Source organism: Sciurus vulgaris (genome assembly GCF_902686455.1).
Source record: "Sciurus vulgaris genome assembly, chromosome: 7".
Taxonomy (NCBI): Eukaryota; Metazoa; Chordata; class Mammalia; order Rodentia; family Sciuridae; genus Sciurus; species Sciurus vulgaris.
This window is the reverse complement of record NC_136467.1, coordinates 159005738-159021956: the sequence shown is the minus strand read 5'-3', so window position 1 is coordinate 159021956 and position 16219 is coordinate 159005738. Positions and strand designations below refer to the sequence as shown.

Genomic DNA, 16219 nt, shown 5'->3' with positions numbered 1-16219 from the left:
TAATGGAGTCACCAGGTATTTGGAATATCAAAATATGAGATTTCAAATGGTAATATAAACTAGTTGGCTGTTGAAGACAGACTCCCAGAAAAGGGAATACTTAGTGAAGGGATATGCACATGCAAAAATTTACTAGTTACATGCAGATTGCTTCACAGATGAGCTGCTGAAGTTTCATTGGCACAAGAACTCTCTGATGGAAACAACTTCTTCAGCCAGGATTCTCTGAGTTTTGGCATTTAAAAAAGTTATTTTTCTTGTTAATCTCTTGTTCATAGTCTAAGTTTGGATAGTGTTTAAGCATTTTCTGACATATCATTTTATTTCAGAAACATAACTTTTTATCATAGGCACTCATATCATCCACATGCCCAAATACAATATGTCAATGCTTCCTGTTGGGTTCCAGACCGCCCTTCCCATGCACCTGCATACTGGAACCAATTCGTTACTGGTTACTCTGCTTCAGTCTCTCAGCAGCCTCAGGGATTATATAAAGTTCAGAAACCATGTCTCGAAGAAATGACTCCAGGACCACTATATTTTCTCCAGAAGGTCGTTTATACCAAGTTGAATATGCCATGGAAGCTATTGGACAAGCATGCACCTGTTTGGGAATTTTAGCAAATGATGGTGTTTTGCTTGCAGCAGAGAGACGCAACATCCACAAGCTTCTTGATGAAGTCTTTTTTTCTGAAAAAATTTATAAACTCAATGAGGACATGGCTTTCAGGGTGGCAGGCATAACTTCTGATGCTAATGTTCTGACTAATGAACTGAGACTCATTGCTCAAAGGTATTTATTACAGTATCAGGAGCCAATTCCTTGTGAGCAGTTGGTTACTGCACTGTGTGATATCAAACAGGATTACATAGTTTGGAGAAAAAAGTCCTTTTGAATAAGACCATGGATGTTAATAAACTGTCTGCTGAAAAAGTGGAAATTGCCACACTTACAAGAGAGAATGGAGAGACGATGATCAGAGTTCTCAAACAAAAGTAAGTGGAGCAGTTGATCAAAAAACATGAGGAAGAAGAAGCTAAAGCTGAGCGTGGGAAGAAGGAAAAAGAACAGAAAGAAAAGGACAAATGGAACCAGGGATTTTATAACTCATTTGGGGCACAATTTCAGTGTAAAAGTTGTCCTACTCTTCCACACTGAGTAGCTTTTTTAAAAAACTTGTGCAGGTGGGGACATAGGACATTACATACTAATTGGGGTCCTTGTCATTTCTGTCCAGTAGAATACTCTGTTATACTGATGATGATTACTCTTTATGAACATCTTTTTTTTAATTTTTTTATTCCATTCACTTTTATTAAGTATACCTTTCCCTAATGTCTTGACTTATCAAGAGACAAACCTGTGAAAATACCTGTTAAATCATTTATACATTTCTATGATGCAAAGATTTTTAAACACTCAATTGGTACATCAAATATCTCATAGGCAGCATGTTTAAACTGATTAAGACCATTAATTTTAAAAAATGTAAGTCTTGTAATTCAGGAGTGGGCTGGATACGGTGATGAAAGCCTGTAATCCCAGCCATGCAGGAGGCTGAGGCAGGAGGATCACAAGTTTGAGGCCAGTCTGGGTAACTTAGTGACATCCTGTCTCCAAAAGGGCTGAGGATGTGACTCAGTGTTGGAGCACCCCTGGGTTTCATCCCAATTACAGGATCTTTTTTTTTTTTTTTTGGGGGGGGGTTGTCATGGATGGGACCAGGAATGGTCCCTATGTTGATCACCTGGAATCTTGATTGGCCAAAATTTAAAACCCACACACCCTGATTCCACATTAATTTTTTTTAATGTAAAAATATTGCTTTTGAGAAATTCTTTGTCAGAGATAACTGCTATTACCCACACATTATCTTCTGGCATTATACCTAGTAGTTTTATCATAATTATGAAGGTGGCCAGGTTTCCTGTAAATATCAGCATCTTATATGGTCAAAAGCAGTTAATAAAATCAGCTCATTTACTCTAAGCCAAATGTGCTTGTACTTACTCCCACCCTTTCCCAAAGTTCTTGAAGCTTTGATGTGTTGATTTTGGTCTGTCCTTAATATAAAATGCATCCACAGATACTTTTGCAGAATTAACACAAACTACAAACAGATGACACTTTGGAGGCAAAGCAGAACTAGACAGTTCCTTCAGTGTTTCCATCACTGAATTCTGACTTCCACTGCTGTCACACCGTCTCGCCAAACACTGACATTTCATAGTTTACGAGTGTAAAGATATCTACCTACGTTGAATTTAAAAACTGATCTGCACAAAAGAAATAAAAAAAACTTTATATACAACAAATTGGTTTTTTAAAAATACAAAAATAACATCTGTCATTTCTGTCATGCTGACAATTTGACATATATACACATGCAGGAGAAAAGTTTCAATTTAGTCACCTGGCCAGCTGTTGCTTGTTAAAGATAAGCACACTGCCTCTGAGTGTTCACACTGACAGAAGAGATGTGTATTCAAAATATAGTAAATACTGCAAGTCTCTGCATGTATAAATGCTGGCTATAATAGTTTTGTTCTACTTGATTAAAATATGTCTTAAGCAATCTAATATTAAGTGCACTAAAACCCACAACAGTTCAGGAATCTATGACCTTATATAAAGAAATCCAAAATGTACAAAATACAGCTATAAAAGCAAGGAACAATTACTGCCATGTAAGATTTTAACTAAAAACTGCATGGAAATGCAATTTAAAATGGCCAACTGATTTATGTAACACTCAAGATAAAAGGTCAGCAGTAAGTCCTACCAACACAATGCTTAATAAGGATTTAGAAAAGGAAATACATTCTCTTTGCTGGTATAATGGTATAAATCAGATCTTCAAATCTATGGAAACGAGTCATCTGTCTCTCCTCTATCTCAAGAAATTAGCTCTTTTACAGTTGTTTTTATGAAGTCTTTTCTCTCAATTAAATCATAAGCAGGGTAATTTTCATATACCTCTTTGCAAATCTGCTTCATTGTGACTTCCTCCAGGTTAGCATTGGCCAATAATTTCTTTACTGTTTCTTTTAATTCTTCATCTGTAGGTGGTTTCTTCAATTTTTTAATTAAAGGCTCATCATCTGAACTATCCTCAGATTCACTTTCTTTTTTGGAACTGTTTTGATTCTTCTTGGTGGTACTACTGTCTGCCTTCTTAACATTTGCACTTTTTACAGACTTTTTATTTTTAGAAGTAGCTTTCTGTTTCATTTTTTCTTTTTTAGAGGTCTTTTTTGGTGGCTCCTCTTCACTTTCTTTATCTTCATCATCTGAAGACTCCTCCTTGTTTTTCTTTTCATCTTTGTCACTACTAGATTCATCCAATAGAATTTCAGGGCATTTGGTTCGCTTTGCCTTCCTTGCCATTCCAGAACTATTTCGTTCTTTTTTACTGCCTTTGCTAGAGGTTTTTTTAGATTTTGGCAATGGTTTGCCAGAAGGCTTTGGATGCATTAGGAAATTCAGGATCCTCTTCACTAGTTCACTATTTACACCTGATCTCTCCAAATCAAGAACCTCACAGATGCTCTTTAACATGGCATTTCTAAATTTTTTCAGCTTTTCTTCCTTCTTTTTATATTGGATACTCCCTTTTTCAAATGGAAAGCCACTGAACTGCCCCACATTCTTCTTTAATGAGGACACAGTGCCTGGTCTGTTGTAAAGCAGTTTGTGTAGATTTCTAAGTTCATCAGTTTTTTTCTTGCTCAGAAAGAAATGTATCCTTTCAATTTCACAAAGTTTCTGCCCCTTTCCTTGTGCGATTGTAAATGGTTCTCTCTGTAAGGAAGACACTTGCATTGTCAACCTCTCTACTTTTCTCTTTTCCCTCTTGCCTTCCACAATGAGACTCTTTTCTTTCTCCTCCTCGTCCTCGTCGTCGTCGTCGACGTCCTCCTCCTCCTCCTCGCTCTCCGCTCTGGGGCCGGGCATCTCGGGCTCCTTCTCAGAAGTGGGCTGGGCGGGGGCTCCGTCTCCGACCGCGGCGGAGGCCGAGGCGGACATGCTGGACCGCGGGAGGCGGCTGCCGCGGGCCTGGCGCGGGGAGCACAAGGCGGCTGCGGGCAGCGGCGGGGCCTACGCCAACGGGAGGCGCGCTGGCCGCTGTCTCTGAACATCTTAATTTCACACATTTTTTGAATAAAACTTGAAAAGAATGAAGATGGTGAAGAAAAAAAATGCTTCCTGTTGGAAATCCAGATTCCAATGATCTGATGTTTCATGGCACTGCCAATAATTATATGTTCTTCTTTGACCTCCTTTTGCTCTATGCCCTCAATAAAAAAATCACTGCTCCATGACTCTATAGCCTCTGTCCCACTTTGACTTGAAAACACAGGGCTTGGTGGTATTTTACATCCCTCTAGGTCAGCCTGTTCTATAATTAATAAACCCTGATTTAACTTCCCACATATTTGACATCAACCTATATTTTGATATGTATGTGAGTGTTCAGATGAATTCCATATAGTGTTTGCTCTTGATGTAAACTGCATCAGGATTCCCTGGGTTCTGGAATGGGGGCCCCAAGATGATACATGTATATGAGAAAGTTCTGTTTATTTTAGGCTATGTAATATACAGGACTGGATTTCATGTACATATATCACAAATTCTGCTGTTTTGAATAATTGTCACTTTCCAAGTCTGATGAGAATAAGAAATATTTCAAGAGTCTTGTGATTGGGTGGAACTATTTTGACTTTGGAATCAGACACAGAGCATCCTAAGTCCCAGCCCACCTGCTTATTAATTGTGGGAGTAGGTACACAGAAGGAAACAGATATTACAACTTGGCCATTATGTCTAACCCCAAATTGACAAATAAGTTTGCATTTCATATATGGAAACAATAGAATCAGGGCATAGAATATTGCCAACGATGTGTCCCTAACCCCTAAGAAACCCATGTTGTTTTTTTTTCTGCTGTATGATATCTGCAATGTGAAAAACCTGTGGGCAGTATGAAGTGAGAAAGAATGATCTTCTTTTGGACACTTCCTGGTTGGAGCTTCCTCCTCCCACTCAGGGTATTGTTTCATCTAATTTTAGGTCTGAAGAGAAATATTATTGGGGAACTCTATCCCTCAACACTAGCATATAAAGAGATAAATCAGGCTCTCTAAGTCTCTGACAACAGACCTGTCACCCTCAAATCTGGAATGTGGCTACTGTCAAATGAGGAATGATGGAGAGAGTCAAACTTGAAGATGTAGTTCCAAAAGCACATATACTTTATTCGTAGTATTTTATAAGTCACATAAAGGTAATATTCTTGAAAGGCTGTTTATGTTCTTAATATCAGGAAATCAGCAGCAGGAAATGATGAGTGGGCAGTGGCATCATGAGGGTGGGGAGGGAGGCTGCTGGAACAGGGAGACTGGCTGTGAAGGAACTGGAGCTGGCAGATCCAGACTCTCTGCAGTCTCTGGAGTCTGCAGGCCTGAGTCCTCCTGTGGAGTGGTACACCCCGAAGCTGGTGATTGACATTATCCTGATCAAATCTTCACATGCCATTTTTCTACGGGAGAGCAGCTGTGGTCTAAAGGGATCTTGTTTCCTCCTGAGCTAGCTAATTTTGTTATACTTTTTCTTTATTTGTTGTATGTGTTGCTGGAAGTTGAACCTTGGGATACTTTACTACTGAGATATAACCCTAGTACTTTTTATTTTTCATTTTGAAACAGGGTCTAAGTTATTTGGTGAGATTGGCCTTGTTATGGTTTAATTTATTTAGACTTTTCTATTGCAATTAAGTGTACAATTTAAATATATATAAATGTATTTATAGATTTTACTTATATTGTAATTCCTTGATGATTATTGAAATAGTAGTTTCACCATATACTTGAATATCAGGTAATGATAAGTACTTCTTTTGCTCTTATAATTGAAAAAAATTTCTGGCTAAAATTATATATAATTTTGTAGATGAATTTTAGAAATTTTTGATTTAGTTTCTTATTTCATTAACATTAAAGCATGTTGATTTTTTATTATTGCATTATAGTTATACATAATATTTGGCTTCATTTTGACATAATCATAGAAGCATGGAATATGGTTTGCTCCATTTTATTACCCAGTAGTTCCACTTTCCCTCTCTTTCTATCCCCCTATTCCATTTATTTAAAATTTTATAAATCACTGCTTTAAAGATACACATAAAAGTAGAATTTACTCTGATATATTCATATAGGTACATAGCAATTTTACTGGAATATATTGTAGGTTAATTTTGGGGAAAATTGACTTCTTTGTAATGATTAGTTTTATCATCTACACATGGGATGTGTGTTTTCATGTGTTTCTGATGATATTTATTTTCTCATAAATTCTACATATTTTCTTTCTCAACATATATACATGTGAAATATCACATGCATATTGCACATATACAAAACTTAATCATGGTGTTTTATACTATTTCTTAAACTTAATATACCATAACTAAAAATGTGACTGGGTCCTAGTAACCATTTTTCCAACAGATTATTATTTATCTCTTCCAAGATGTATATTCTCTTTAACCATGTCCCTGGGATTGTATGGTTGGTGTTCAGGTGAGTAATGTTGTGTTCTTGCATGTTATTATGGTCACAAATGCTGTAATTTCTTTTAGTTTCTGTGACAGCAAGCATCATATATCTTCAGTAGCAAGAATTTCCACAAATAACATTAAACTCTTGAGTTTATGAATATGCACTTGTTTTATATTATCATCAATTTTATTTAGTTGTGTCTATGATGGAATTTTATTTTATATATCTCTAAATATTTTAATAATCCTTAGATTTTGAATTTTTTAATGATTATTGAAATCTTAGATAGAGAGGTTCTTTGTATTAATTGGCAGTTCAAGACATTTTCCTGCATTTCTTTTGTGGTTTCTGGCTTCAAAGATAAGAGAGTGTATTCAAAAAGGCAGATAGATTTGGATTTCAAGAAAAAAATGTTTTGCTTTTAATTAATAAAAAAAAATTACATTTTTATCCCCATGGGTTTGTGTTGTAGGCATCTTGTATGTTTTGTATTTGGAGGTTTTTTTCAAATGAAATTCTACAGTTTATCTTTGAAAATTCTAACAGGAAATATAAATAAGGAAACTCACTTTTCTGTGGCTGCAGGAAAATGAATATATTTACTCAAAATCATTGGCTAAGTAAATTCTTGAGTGACACATTCACTAAAATATCCACTCTCTTCCTTGAAGATTTTTAAAAATGTTTTTGACAGTGAATCATGCATTCTCTTTTCTGGGTTTTAGACATTAATACAAAAGCATATACAATAAGATTTGGCAAATCCTAGAAATAAGCATCATAATTTATTTTTTTCTAATGATATGTTGTAGAGATAGCAAAAAAAGGACATATATTTTTAGAAATAGTTACATATTTTTTCTTCAAAATTTCACATGAGCCTTTTAGATTTTTTTTTTCTGAGTCATACTCAGACTCTGGTAATATGATGTGCTTTTTTTGTACCCTGTAATCTGCAAGCACTTACTTCAAAAGAACTCTAGGAACTGATAGCTCAGTTTTTGAAGAGTTACTTAACATGAAAGAGTAAAAAAATAATAATAATAATAATTGTTTGGCTCCTAGGATGTCTTCTGTAGATACTCTCTTCAAAATGGAGAGAAAATAATATTTATTTAGATACATCCTCTACATCAGGATCAAATCAGTTTTTGAGACACTTTGAAGGAATTTCATATAGTTCCACCTCTGGTTAGTTCACTCTGTGCAGCTGAGTTGCCATTTAATATCCAGAAACCTGTGTTTTCTCATCTTTAAAATGGGAATAATTTTGGAGGACACAGATGAATCATGCTCATCATGGAGACTAGTAATACATGTATGTGCTGTGGCCACAGCTGACAAACCTTGTGGAAAATGCTGTGCAGATACTGATTGTTTAACAATTATTTGCCACTCACATGAATTTTCTTTCAAAAACTTGTAATAATCTTTTTTACTGTAAGCACCAATGTCATCCACATTCCCAAAATAAATGTTTGAATCTTTCTTTTCTAAATTCCATATTCCAATTCTTCGTGCTTCAAGGTGGTACAAAAAATTGCTTCCTTGTACTGTTTTTACTCTTTGTCCCCATTAAAGGAGTTGTCTGCACCATTTCTCTATCACCCATGTTCAGCTATGTTTAGAAAATGACATAGAAATCAATATTTTTGGCTGGTTTGTAAAGAAGGGTTGAGATTACTTATGATTGGTGTTATTTCTTGTTACAAAATGAAACAGGATTTCCCCAGGTCTGAGAAGAGGTGCCCAATTAACAATCAAGTACATAAAAAAGTTTTGTTTATATGCAATATATGTGCAAATTATATATATATACACATAGGCTCAGGCCAATATCTTCCCTACTTTTTTTCTTTTCTTTCTTTCTTTTTTCAAGTTGTAAATGGCCACACTACCTTCATTTTATTTATTTTACTGTGGTGCTGAGGATTGATACCATGTGAGGGAAGCCCTCCACCCCTCAGCTATAACCCCAGCCCTACATAAACTGTCATAGTCACAGAAAAAAGGAAGTCATACATCAATGCATTTCCTAATGACATTGATGGGGACATCAGGTAGGCAGCTATGGCAGAGTAGGGAAATATCTTCTACAGGTTTGGGGTATTAATGCAATCTTAACTTCAGAGATGGAGGATGGAGGTCTGCTAAGTTTAATAAGATATTTTGAGAAGTTTATCCATTATTTACTAGACTGTTAGGTCAGATGGAGAAGTTAATGTAATGCTTATTAAAGCACCTAAAATAGATCAAGGAAGGTAATTTAGATTTTCAACCTACAATATTCTGTCTCCACAATCTTGATGTTCTGAACAGCAAAGGTTAAGCAGGCTACTGGATCTTTAATACAGATGCAGCTTCTGTAGAGAACTTCAGTTTACATACATATAAATTTAAAAAAATGTGGCCCACACCTGTAGTTTCAGCACTTGGGAGGCAAAGGTAGGAGTAGCTGAGGAGTTTGAGACCAATCTGGGCAAGACAGCAAGTTCCTTTCTCAAAAGAAAAGAGCAAAAATCAACATGCATTTATTCTATTCAATTTTTTTAGAGATTCAATTTTTTTAAAAAATCTTTTTTGCATTTTATAATTTTTTTTCTCTTTGTAGATGATCACCATACTTTTAATTAATTAATTAATTTCTATGTGGTGCTGAGAATCAAAACCAGTGCCTCACATGTGCTAGGCAAGTTCTCTACCACTAAGCCACAACCCCAACCCTATTTTATTCTTCTAAAATTTTTATTTTATGGTACTAGGGAGTTTATTTTTTTATTTTTTATTAATTCTTTTTATTTTTACAGACTGCATTTTTTTTTGCAGTGCTAGGGATTGAACCCAGGGTCTTATGCTTGGAAGGCAAGAACTCTACCCACTGAGCTATATCCCCAGCCCCCAGACTTCATTTTGATTCATTGTACACAAATGGGTTACAACTTTTCATTTCTATGGTCATACACAATGTATATTCACAACATTCATATAATCATACATATACATAGAGTAATACTGTTTCATTTTTGTATCTTTCAATCTGCCACCCCCTCTAACCCCATTTTTCTCCAAAGTTTCTTCATTCTTCTCTTCGCCCACAAAACCTCTCCTCATTATATCTCATCAGTCACTTATCAGAGAAAACAGTTGACCATTAGTTTTTTGGGTTTGTCCTATTTCACTTAACATATTTTCCAACTTCATTCATTTACCATCAAATGTCATAATTTTATTCTTCTTTATGGTTGTGTAACATTCCATTGTGTATATATACCACAGTTTCTTTATCCATTCATCAATTGAAGGGCATCTCGTTTAGTTCCACAATCTACCTATTGTGAATTGAGCTGCTGTGAACATTGATATGGCTGCATCACTGTAATATGCTAACTTTAAGTACTTTGGATATAAACTGAAGAGTGGGAGAGCTAGGTCAAATGGTGGGTTCATTCCAAGTTTTCTGAGGAATCCCCATACTTCTTTCCAGGGTGGCTGCACCAATTTGCAACTCCACCAGCAATGTAGAAGTGTGCCTTTTTCCCCACATCCACGCCAACACTTATTATTACTTGTATTCTTGATATTTTCCATTCTAATTGCAGTTAGATGAAATCTTAGGGTGGTTTTAATTTGCATGTCTCTAATTACTATGGATGATGAACACTTTTTCATATATTTGTTGATCACCTTTTTGTCTTCTTCTGTGAAGGGTCTGCTCAGTTCCTTAGCCCATGTACTGATTGAGTTCTTTGTATTTTTGATGTAAATTTTTAAAGTTGTTTATAAACTTTGGAAATTAGTGCTCCATCTGAGTTGTGGGTGGAGTAGATTTTCTCCCACTCTATAGGCTCTATTTTCACCTTATTGATTATTTCCTTTGCTGGAAAATGCTCTTTAGTTCTATCTATCCCATTTATTGATTATTGCTTTTATTTCTTGTGCTATGGGAGTCTTCTTAAGGAAGTCTGGTCCTAAGTCAATGTGATGGAGATTCGGGCCTACTTTTTCTTCTATTTGGTGAAGGGTCTCAGGTCTAATTCCTTGATCCTTGATTCATTTTGAGTGGAGTTTTGTACAGGGTGAGAGATAGGGGCTTAATTTCATATACCTGATTTTCTTTTAGGTGAGCAATACAATTCCTTACCTGCATTTCTTCTCAGGTCCAAAAAACAGGAGAGACACTGCCCTGAGTGAAAGCAGGGAACTTTAAGCAGAAAGCTTCCAGAGGCAGGTTTTCTCCCTCCAAATGCTGGCCATGGTCCATTCCATTCCTGATACCAGAAAGCAAGCAAAATATAATAATAATTATATATATGAACTCACACACACATACCCCCACCCACAGAAATCCTGCTTTTTTGAATAAGTGCCACTAATCAAATTCTAAAATAATAAGAAAAATTGTATGAGTCATGTGTCATGTGTAGTGGAGGTGTTTGGGTTTTTAAATTAGACACAATTTTTTTTGTACTCTGGATTAAACCCAGGGCCACTTAACCATTGAACCACATCCCCAGCACTTTTTTTTTTTTTAATATTGTTTTTAGTGACACGTTCTTGCTAAGTTGCTGAGGCTGACTTTGAACTTGCAATTTGCCTGACTCAACCTTACATGCTCCTGGGATTACATGTGTGTGCCACCATGCCTGGCAACAAATTTCATCTTGACTCCAAGCCCACTTGCTTATTTAGGGACTTTCATCATAGGAAGAAAAATATCATGGACTGGCAATTATGTCTAAAGCCAAATTGGCAAATAAGGTTTTGCTCTTTAATACCGAATTCTTACTGGCCCATAAAGTGGGTCATATGTCAGCAGTAGACTCCAGAATTCCTGTTCTGTTTCTGCAGAATATCTTCAGCTGCTACCTGAAATCCTATCTGAGCACATATGTGCCAGCATTCTAGCACATTCCCAGATTGTGTGGTGCATTGTGGAGAGGGATGATCATCAGAATTACAACTCCATGTATTGTTTTTCTGCATGAGGAGGACTGTGGTCTGGACTGTGGTCTGTAAACTGTAGGTGTCTCAGATCTTCTTTCTTCCTGAGCTTGTTTTTTTTTTTTTTTTTTTTTTTGGTAGGATGGTGGTACTGTGCTTTGAATCTAGAGATACTTTACCACTAAACTACATCCCTAGTACTTTGTATTTTTTATTTGAAACACATGCTGAGTCTGGTCTTGAACTTGTGCCCAGTCTCACAAGTTGCTAGGATTACAGGTGTGTGTCACTCTAGCTGAATGCTAGAGTGTTCTAAATGTATGGGAAGCAAAATGTGAACTCTCCAGAACCCTGACCACCAGCCTAAGTCTATATACATGTATATATCAAGAAAATCCTAAAATTCCAGCTCCCTGTCCATATTCCCAATTACAACTTTTCCTCTCCTCAGTATTATCAATTATTTTCCCCTGTTACATTTCAAATGAGTAAAGTATTTTTAATTTTTTTAACCAAGAGCTGGACAGTACTTTCTAAAGGATTTGTTTTCTGGTTGGGTGCAATGGCTCATGCCTATAATCCCAGAGACTCAGTTGGCTAAAGCATGAAGATTGCAATTTCAAGGTCAACATAGGCAACTTAGAAAGACCTGTCTCAAAATTTTAAAACATGGCCTGAGTATGCAGCTCAGCTTTAATATGACCCTTTGACAAATACCCAGTATCATTATGAGCATTAATTATGAGCATTTCACATGATAGAAATTAGAGCAAAATCACTTGACCATTGCAAAAATATGTGCTTGTACTCTCCTTTTGTCTCTCCAAGGACAGAAAACTTGTCACAATGTCTTTGTGTTGAGAAGCCCCCTGGTGGAATTTATATCAGAAGGTTCTTCTTCTTCCCTCTGTTAATTTCCTGAGTCTGTGTTTGAGAACTGATACAAGAATCCCACCGCTGGCACTTCTAATGTCTCTTGAATGTTTAGTGAATATCAAGTCTAGTGAATGCCAGTACTTGGGGCTTATCTTGTTAGAGAGCAGACTAAATTTAGGGACTCTAGTTTTTCAGGGAAGTAGTCAAGTGCCCTAAAGCTGGGAGATATCTCATGGTGTGCCCTTCATCCAGAAGTCACTTCAGTTGTTCCCTGACCTTGGCTACTGTGAATACTGCTCCAATGAAGATGAGAATGCAACCATTTATTTAACATACTGATTTCACATACTTTGAAAATGCACACTGAGTTATTATTGCATCAATTTGTAAAGAACTTTCAACTTTTGAGGCTTTTTACAAATTAGCTCTGCTGAAATCATATTCTAGTACAGTTTGGAAATGTTTATTTTGTCCATAGCTATATAATTGGGGTACTAGCTCTTCTTTCATTTTTTTGATAGCAGCTGTTCTAACAGCTGAACTCAGGCTGCAGAAGTTCTCATAGTTGAGTGCTGCTCTAAATTTATGTTGAAAGTTTGTTAGAAATCAGGCTGTCTTATGCTCATTGAAAGGTGATGTGAACCTATTTTAGAAATAAACAGAAATCTGTTTGTTTAACCCTTTTTCTTCACTCCTGGTGGGGATTGCAGCCCATGAAAATTCTTGCATACCAATGTGGAGCCACATCTTTTTGATATAGAGAGATATGCACATGTGCATTTGTCATTGCTCCCAAATCCTGGAAGATTAGTATGTAGTCCATTGAATGAAAAAAGTTAGATTTTGGACAAATTCCTTACAGAAAAAAGTCATTAGCCCTGGAGTTATCACTGAGGTGAGGTGAGCTGAGGAAGAGGACTCATGGAGTATTTCACTACCACTTAGGCTGCAGTCATGGACTGTGTTTTCCTTGTTAATTCTTTGGTGCTGGATAGATAGAAGCTCATCTGTTAGAAACAGCATTTTGCAGATTATGCTGGGAAATATCTTTTAGAAAAATTGGGACCCTTGAGATTTAACACCTATTCTTCCCTGGTCCCATGGAATAAAGCCCATGGATCTTGCATTTTAGAGAAACACTCTTTTTCTCTGATCTTGACACTCATGTATATCTAGGCTTTTTTCCTATGTGCACCAGTTAAATTAAAATTCAAACTACAGATAATTTAGAGTTGAATGTGCTATATTTATGACTGAAATGGTCTTCCTCTACTCAGGGTGACCCTGGATTAAGTATCCTATTCCAGTTATGTAAGGATCATTGCTCAAGGAATGTGAACACCCTAGGGTATTCCAACTTTCCCTACTTTTCTGATGGCATATTTTTTGTTTTATATGCCTCTAATCAATTTGTAAATTTAAGAAGTATTCAAAACATTATAGATTTATTTTGCATATTCACGAGTGGATCGAGAGTTAGGAGGTTCATATATTGCTATATTTTTATATTCATCCCTTTTAATATCTTCTTTATGGTGGGTGGTGCTGAGGTATAATCCCAGTGTCACACATATACGGCATATAATCGCAACCAGTGGTCCATGGTTTTAGTTCTAATATCTACCTTTAAGTTGGGTTGTATCACTCATTCACAATAATTTTCTTGATATGATTGGATTTATACAGGCCCTTTTATTGCACTTAATAAAAACAATATTTACATACATGTGGATTTACCTATGTAATTTTCTCTACTGTGATTTCTTCATCTTTATATTATCACATTATAATTTTATAACACATAATAGAGTCAGGTAATGATACCTGGTACTTTTGCTTTTATATTTCAGAGAGTTCTTTTATAATTATATATATGTATAACCTTCCAGGAGAATTTTAGGTGTTTTCACTTTGTTCCCTTCTTTAATTTTGTTGTGATATTATTATAGATTGACTTGGGTAAAATAGTCATCCTTATAATGATAGTTTTATCATCTATACTTAGAGTATGCAATTGGTTCTTTGATGTACTTGTATTTTTATTTTCTCAAATTCTGCATTATTAAATATGCTTACATATGAAATACAACATTTAGGTGACATCTTTATAAAATATGTTTTTTAGTATTTGCCAAACTACATATACCAAAAAATTTCCTGGCTTCTAGAACCTTTATTTTCCACAGTTTATTTTTGTTTTACTTCCTAAAAGAACATCCCTTTTAACCATGCCCCTGGGTTTCATTCTGGAGGAATATATGGTTATGTCCTCATATGTCCAGGAGTTGTAATTTCAGTCTCTGTGTCTGGTGGTTGTGTATCATGTATGTTTGATTAAAAAAATAGTTTATGCACATGGATAATAAGAGCTTAAACTATACCTTCCCTTTATGAGAATACCTTATTCCACATGTTCATCAATTCTATTTAATTTTGTGTACACAATGTGATTTTATTTTACATTACCTAATCTCTAAAGATGTTTAGTTTTTTCATGGTTATGGAAGACTTAGATATCTTCTATTTAAAGTTACTTTTCAAGCCTTTTGCCTGCTTTTCTTTTGCAGTCTGTATTTTTCTTTCCTTTTATAAGGGTTTGATTATATATGAAGCAATTAGGTCATTTGTCTTGCACCACTGCATGGAATCACTTGATGAATAGAATTTTTATTTTAATATTATATAGTTTTTACATTTAAAAGTATTATTTTGCGTAATTTTAAAATTTTAAATTTTTTTGTTTTTCATTTTTCCTTTTGTGACATTGGGGATTGAATTTGTGTACTATTACTGAGCTATATCTTCTGCTCCTTTTTCAATTTTATTTTCAGACACACTTTGATCAGTTTCTTGGGTTGCCCATAAACTTTTGATCCTCATGCCTTAGCCTCTAAAGTACTGGATATTTCAGGTGTGCACCACCATATGCATCCTGTCTCACTCTTTCTTATGTCTACATTAGGATGCTTTATCTTATTGTTTATATTTTGCTATTATTTATTCATAATTCTTATATTTATATTTAGTATGTGAAAATAGATTATGTGATATGAGTGAAGGATACAAAAGCATTTTTATTATCAAGCAAGTATTCCAGTATTCTAGCATATTTTTTTGGAAAGAATGCCATTTTTCCTCTTCTGTGCACTACAATCTCTGTGATTTAAAACTGTCTAAATAGTGAGAGACTTATTAAGAGTTTTCTCTTGAGATCCACCATGTATTCACTTTATTATGAGTTCTGCACTGATTGTTTTCACTTCATAACTTCAGTCTTTTGTGGCATCATGGTTTTGGTCAGTGGTAGGCTTCATGTACAACAATGGAATGTTTATATCAAATAGCCTCACCATGTACTAGTCTGTACTATCTAGATTCTTTTCATTACACTCAGATTTTGGAAAATAGCAGAATCATCTTAAAATAAATTTTCCAGAATATATTAACTTTAAGTGAGACATCATTATATATATATATATATATATATATATATATATATACACACATATATATGCAATTACATAGTATATAATTGATAATAGTTTTTACTTGTTGAATTTTTGAATTTACCAGAGTTTTTTCAATTTCATTTGTTCTCTTTTTTTTTCTTCTTCTTCTTTTTTCTTTCTTTTTTTTTTTTTTTTTTTTTTTTTGTTTAGTACTGTTGATTGAACCCAGGGCATGTAACCACTGAACCACATCCTCAGCCCTGTTTTACATTTAAGTTAGAGACAGGGTTTCAATGACTTTCAAACTGACTCACTAAGTTGCTGAAGTTGGCTTTGAACTCTTGATCCTCCTGCTTAAGAGTCGTGAGTCACATGAATTAAATAAA

The 16219-nt window shown here is 35.2% G+C and overlaps 1 protein-coding gene and 1 long non-coding RNA gene across 2 annotated transcripts in view; both read right to left on the bottom strand.

Moving 5' to 3' along the window:
* LOC306666097 overlaps positions 1–16219 on the bottom strand; it is a 646663-nt gene that overhangs the window by 250092 nt on the left and 380352 nt on the right. The gene's annotated exons all lie outside the window — the stretch shown is intronic.
* On the bottom strand, positions 1417–4075 carry LOC306666331 (protein DEK-like). Its single transcript, XM_079148325.1, has one exon. The coding sequence runs from the start codon at positions 4028–4030 to the stop codon at positions 2900–2902; it is 1131 nt and encodes a 376-aa protein (XP_079004451.1). The 5' UTR covers positions 4031–4075; the 3' UTR covers positions 1417–2899.